Consider the following 6787-nt stretch of genomic DNA (forward strand, 5'->3'; position numbering starts at 1 on the left):
TGGTGCAACCAAATATAGTAATTTATTACTACTACTACTAAACTAGTAGATAAGAAGATAAGAAATTGGACGCCTGATGAAATTGCCTTGTACACCAATCACAGACTAGTCCTTTAATGATTTAGTATTTCTTCAAATTAGACCCTAACTTTTTTTGTTATTTGAGTGTAGTTTTAAAATGTCAATGAATAACTGAAAATGTAAATATCAGAGGAGCACAGTGTTCAAAGAATGCCTGGTCTGCTGGATGGCTTTCTAACCTCTGGACATCATTAACCAGCTGGGTCTGCAGCAGCAGATCTCTCTTGGGCAGCAAGTGATCACAGATGAGGTTCTGATTGGTCCGCACAGCTACGCCGTTACACACACACAGCGAGCAGAGCACATCCAGAATCTAAAAAAGGACAATATGCAACAATACAGTACAGTATATTGAGAGGAAGAGCACAACAATAGCAAGCCCATACCCATTACTGATCACATGCCGACCTCATTTTCCCCATTGAACCCCTGAAAATGAATCAATGCCCTTTCAGAAATGACTAATTACCTTTGTCCCCAATCACTGTCCAGGTTGCTGCTTTAGGGACGGCCTCTTTTCATGCAACAACTGCATAATTACGCCGAGATGCTTATTGGGGGCAAAAACATGTCCAATAATATCCCTTTGACGCTAGGGTTAACAAAGCCATAGAAATGAATGGGCTGGAAAGCTCAGCCAAGGGTGACAGGCCAGAGCACCTTCGCTTTATCATTGGCCCTTCTCTCCTGCTTCCATGGCAAAATGATACATTTAAGCTGATTTATGACCCAGGCCTCGCTTACTGCCTGCCCCTGATCTCATTTCACTGTTAAGCGTATTGATTCATGATGGGGATGCACTGCAACCAAACCCCCAGGAAGCCTCTGTCAAGGATGTGAGTTTGTATGCTGATAGAAGGTAAGTACAACAGATTAATAGATAAAGAGAAGTAGCAGTGACAAAGAGGCCCAAAGGGAACTGTTATGGAAATGACTTTGCATCCGGTGAACCGCCTTGGTGAGCCTAATGAGGAAAGACCCGGAGATGACGCGATACAAGATAAACAGTTTGTGTAAATGTTTTTTTGCTTGACTAAAAGTTTCTGACAGCATTGGCTTATAGCACGCTCACCTTCAAGTAATACAGCTCAACAGTAAGGTTCCAGAAGTGAATATCCCATATTCATATTCTCCATTAACATTTTGATCATTAGCCATAATGTGGTAACCACCCAAGGTAGACTTACCACGAGATTGGGAAATGATGGCATATGCACCTGTAGAAGCCACAAGTTCGTATGGTATCAACCTTGTTTTTACAAAAACATGTTTTCTTTGCATTGTACAACAGTGTCCTGGTGGCTCAAACAACATTATAAGCAAAAGTGGTTTCCCAGATGCGTCACTGTTCAGTATCACAGCAGAGATGGCACCCTGCATTAACACTTGACTGCAGGAGCACTACTTGATGCTCACCTTGTGGTTACGTCCGTGCTTGTAGAGCAGCGATATTATGGACTTGATGTGTCCTCTCTGGATTATGTTGAGGGCCTCGGGGCTCTCGATTAAGATGCAGTGCAGTACTTCCAGGATGCCTGCACAGCCGCAATTTCATCAATTAGTTAACACCCGCAGAGGAAAAAGACACAACAGAGGACACTCATCAAAGATGAGTAGATCAACAGGGAACACTGAGTGCTGCTGGTACATTCTCACTATACATCTCAACAGTAGAGATACCTATACATTTTTTACATCTCTGGGACTTGTGACTGTGTTGAGGAGAGCTGGATTGTCATCAGTGGATCTTGATAGTTTTGTGATGCATCATAACCCCTCGTAATGCCAGTAATGTCTTACTGGAGGCTCAGTGTGTGTGAAGATGGATAATGAGCGTACCTGAAGACGACTCCAGTCTCTCCAGCTTGCTCACCAGCCAGTCAAGGTTGTTGGAGAACTGGGTGCAGTTGTTCCTGTTCCCTCGGATTAGCGCCGCTGAAGGACAGAAGGAAAGTGTGCATGACTCAAATTTTGTGGCAAAGACCATCAAGACACTCATATCTTGATGGATCCCCTTCAAATCTTTCTGCACACAGCAGCCGACATCACCCAAGGGTGGACACCTTAAATGCACACCCTAGCCACGAAAAAGGCACCCTTGACATATTCATTTGGAAGATGCCTAAGACAGAGGGAGGCACAAGGAAAGAAAATACATAAACACAAGCAGACGAACACACCCACATATGTCCTAGCACAAAAGACAGGGTCACAGGCAGACAGCGAAGAAAGGAGGGAGGCATCCCAAATCCACTTAGCGCTTTGCCGGAGCGTATGTGTGGAGGAGGGAGAGACGTGGCTGGAACTCTAATGTGAGCCAGGAGGTGAAATCAGTGTAAATAAGAAGGAGAAGGACACACTTGGAGGGCAACATGGCTTCAGCATGGCAGGCAGATAAACTTTACATAAAGGCTATCCACATTATCTCCTTAAGAATGGGACATATCCAAAATCGGACAATAAACACCCGCCTGCGCGCTATTCTTCTGCTCACAAGTGCATCTTTTATGCCACAACGATGCACGGACGGACATGTTCAAGCCAAACGTTGTTTATCAGATGCAAGACAGCAGGATTTTAGACAGGGAAGGAGAGGGGGGAAAAATAATATATATGTTGTTCTCTGCCAGGTTTTTTTAGGGAGATAGGTCTTTATCTGACAAGAGCATATGCCAGCAGTGCAAGAGGTTAAAGCGAGTTAGGAAAGGCGAAACTGATGACATGTGGGAACATAAAAACACAGCAAAAACAAGTACAGAAAAGAGAAAATTGTCATTCAATGGAAAAAAAAAGCCATCTGGCCAATTGGGGACACCCTACTTATAGTGTGTGTGTGTGTGTGTGTGTGTGTGTGTGTGTGTGTGTGTAGGGATGTGTGATGACCGATCTTGTTGGGAAGCACATCACATGAACTGGAAAGCTCTTCTGTATGCAGCGGGCCACATGCCACCAAGTCTTTTGCCCAACAGTGTGTGTGAGTATTAGAGATTGGGTCTTCATGAGTGTGTTGTGTGTATTTGTTTGGCTGTTTGAATTCTGGCAACCTCAGAATTCAATCCTCCAGGCTCAGGCGTCCGTAAATACCAGGTCAGCACAGTTCTTCATCACCACTGAACCAGCGGACTCGCAGCTACTCTATCCTCAACCGACGACTCTTGTCTCTGTGATTGATTACAGTAGGGACTTTAGAGTGTGTGTTTGTACTTACATACACTGTGCGTGTGTGTGCGCGTGTGCATGTGCGTGTGTGTGTAGTGTAGACTAACTCCTTACCTAGCAGCTCATACAGCAGGTTCAGAATGTCTTTCCAGGCTGCTCCGGCCTCGGACCCGGCACACTCCCCGAAGTGGGCCGCACTGTTGTACACGTTCAGTCGGTCGATACAGTTGGACACCAGTGTCAGCATGCCCTTGGAAATACACAAATTATTATAAATGTGTTCATATACATGAACATGAAAAGAAAAGTGATATGGAATACAGGAATTTTAAACAATTAAATACATCATAATATCAAACGTCAAGATGTCAAAATATGAGAGCGGTTAGATCTTTCTCTGCAGTATTAAATTAGTTGACCGTCCCAAAAGCAGCCTTGTGGTTCCCTCCTGCCCCCGTTTCGTGGACGTGCCACAGTGATTTATACCACAGAGAAATGTTTATAGTGATCAGATATGCTAATCGGCGGGCATAAAAAGACAAAATGAAAATTGCAGGTGATTTATAATGTTAGGAAAAAAATCACGAGTCAGCTGTCTGCAGTGACAAATTGACCTTCTAAATGTAATATATTGGAGTGGTATAGAGATGTGCTATGGTGTATTAACATAAAAAGACAGATAAATGATGATAGATGATTTGCTGAAACAAGCATAATTAAGAAACGTTAAAACCATATTTTTTTATGATGATGTTTGTGGAAAAAACAGTACATGAATTAATTTAACTTAATCTTATTCATGCAAGTTGGCCTGAGGATATCGTGACACAGTGTTTTTAGCCTGTTAAGAGTTATGAAGAGTGTGGATATTTGACATCATAGGGGCCCCTTCACAAAGCAGCTGACATTTTGTAATTGATGAAAGCAATTTAAGTCCTAGAGGCTTAGCAGAAAACTTCAGTGCACCAGTGCCAGCCTCTGGAAAACTTATAGCAAGAAAACTGCTGACACCTTCAAATGCGATGCCTCCAAATAAGATGGCACTGAAACGCGCCACAAAGAACCAATTGGTTTCACATACTTTTGTTTTTCGCAACTTTGCCGCTGCTCTCGGCTCACTCCAATGTCCGGCCACTTACTAAAATTGCCTCAATCACAGCCTTTCACTCCGGGATTTTTATATTCTGCTGCATGGCAGAACAGCTCACGGTATTATTGAATTACATTTCATGGACCGTTCTTTCCTTGCGACTTCCTCGATGGTGAAACTCACTTCCTGTTTGAAAAGGTTCTGTCGGTTCTTGAGTGAGCGCAGCTTGATCTGCCTCTCCTCGTGTTCAAGCTCGGCGTCAGGGAGCTGGAAATAGGTGATGAGGTCGTTGAGAGTTTGGAGCACCTCCTCGACAGGCAGGGCGACCAGTGACCAATTCTTAACACCCAGACAGTCCAGGTCTCTGGGGGAGGAAGACAGAATGAGCACAGTGACATCGACGCTCGCAAGAAAGCTCTTCATTCAGATGTAACAGGCTGTTGTTTGTGTTCATATGTGGTTTCCGACATTCTCCTGTTTGTAACAAACACATTTAACTCCTGGTAAATCCACTCTCATTGGGAGGCTGAGCAAACTTGAGGAGAGGCTGTGATGACTAACACGATGTTTAGCCCACAGGTTCATCCATGCTGAAATGCCGATTTCCGCTGGCCTGCTAAATATAGCTCCTGTTGTACTTGTGGGAGGGGTGCGGGGAGATGTATGTGTCACAGCCGCGGGGGAGGCTGACAGACTCTCACATGTTTCCGCCACGAGGGCCAGGGACCCAACCCAGGGGACGGCGGGGCCATTTGATAACAAATAAGAATACTGGAAGCATCCACTTACATGCTCCACGGCTCTCATTGCCGTAGCCTGCCGTGCGTAGCCGTGACGCCGCTGCAGTGTTTTCCATTTGGGAACGCATGAATGGACCACTGAGTGAGCTGTCTGGGACTTTGGCAAAACACTCACTCAAAACCCGCAGGGCCAGAGCTTCACTCTCCGATGGGTTGCGTTCACAATCCGGAAGGATGTTACATCACGATTGGTGGACTGTGTGAGATGTCTGATTTTTCAGATTACAGCTATAATTTGATGATGAGGTGACTCTGGGGTTTTATCATCTGTATTTACTATGCTCCACCACATACGGGTGTAGTGCTTCTGTAACTAAGCACCGATGACAGGACATTTTGCAGATCATCCATAATAAAGTGGCTCAAGACAAACATGGACTGTAATTTAGTTTAATTGAGCAATTTGCGGCATGCCCGGGAGGAATTCATCATACCTGATGAATCGTTTAAAGAGCAGGGTGGTGTTGCGGATGATGCGTGCGGCGCGGGACTCTTCGTGTTGACAGCGCTGCAGGGTCAGCCCGTCATCCATGTGACCTTCAGAATGTAGGCACGCCTTCACAGGTCAAAACAAGGAGAGAGAGAAAAAATGAGTGTCAGACACTGTTACGAGGCGATATTGGGAAAAGTGGGAAAAGGATTAAAAAAGGAAGAGGAAGTAATTTAATGGAGAAGAAGTCTAGAGTCGTCCTCAGCCAGCTCTGAGCCATAATGTCTGGGACCCAGGTGCTGACACTACAGGCTATCTGGCTGTGTTTACATGGAGGACACATTGTCACGCACACCCCTCCATCACTCTGTCGCTCTATAGCCAAGTGACAAAATTTATATTTAGTTGTGATAGAGATACACTAATAGACACTCATCTTAACTCAATCAACTAATCACCTTGAAAATAATTATATGCTTCAGGGAATCTCCTTCATTAGTTAAGTTGGTTTTATTTGTTTCTGTATATGCTTTGCATTCTAAGTAGCAGACGGGACGGTGTGTGTGCTTGCATGGGTATGTCTCCACTCACTCGTCTTTTGAGGGGACCCAGACGGGAGGATTTGACATCAGGTGCCTGATAGGACAGCCAGAGTCCCGTGGCCAAGTGCGTGATGAAGCCGAGTGAGTCCCCGTATTTAATCTCCGCCACCCCCATGCCCTCGATGTCCCGCTTGGGGCTCTGCTCCAGCTTCTCCTGCACAGGGGAGGAGAAAATGAACATGTCAAAGATGTCAGTGTGACACGCCTGAGCGCGCTCCTACAATACAATCAGGTGCACATAGAGAGGTACTGGATGCAGATCTGTTCTAAATCAAACCGCCAACCAAATGCCGACTGCATCGGCTGTTTATGACTCTATCCAAAACAGTACGACTGTGTTTTTGCTGGAATTAGGGTGAATGTTACCCATAATCTACACAAAGAGTCCATTGATGAATGATTTCCCTTACATTCTACAATAGTTGCTTCAATTTCACATTGAAAGGGTCACTAAATGTCTCACAATCTTTGGCCATATCAAGAGACTCCACTACCCAGAGCACATCAAACAATAATCCAATCTAATATTTTTTAGATTTTCCAGTCCAAGGATAGTGTAGTTATTTGTACAGGTTGAGAGGAGAGCTTTTGTAACGCCTTCTCAGTGGTGTCTAATTAGGAAGTG

The 6787-nt window shown here is 44.7% G+C and overlaps 1 protein-coding gene across 3 annotated transcripts in view; it reads right to left on the minus strand.

Moving 5' to 3' along the window:
- The window catches only part of LOC118285745 (ryanodine receptor 3), a 91231-nt gene that overhangs the window by 53511 nt on the left and 30933 nt on the right, over positions 1–6787 (minus strand). For all 3 annotated transcript variants that reach the window (XM_035609536.2, XM_047337536.1, XM_047337535.1), the window contains 7 exons: positions 6152–6316; positions 5565–5686; positions 4514–4694; positions 3355–3490; positions 1921–2016; positions 1498–1616; positions 261–394 (listed from right to left, as the gene is read on the minus strand). In XM_035609536.2, coding sequence (XP_035465429.1) covers positions 261–394; positions 1498–1616; positions 1921–2016; positions 3355–3490; positions 4514–4694; positions 5565–5686; positions 6152–6316 — 953 coding nt within the window. The remainder of the gene's footprint in view (positions 1–260; positions 395–1497; positions 1617–1920; positions 2017–3354; positions 3491–4513; positions 4695–5564; positions 5687–6151; positions 6317–6787) is intronic.

This window comes from Scophthalmus maximus, chromosome 15 (assembly GCF_022379125.1).
Source record: "Scophthalmus maximus strain ysfricsl-2021 chromosome 15, ASM2237912v1, whole genome shotgun sequence".
Taxonomy (NCBI): Eukaryota; Metazoa; Chordata; class Actinopteri; order Pleuronectiformes; family Scophthalmidae; genus Scophthalmus; species Scophthalmus maximus.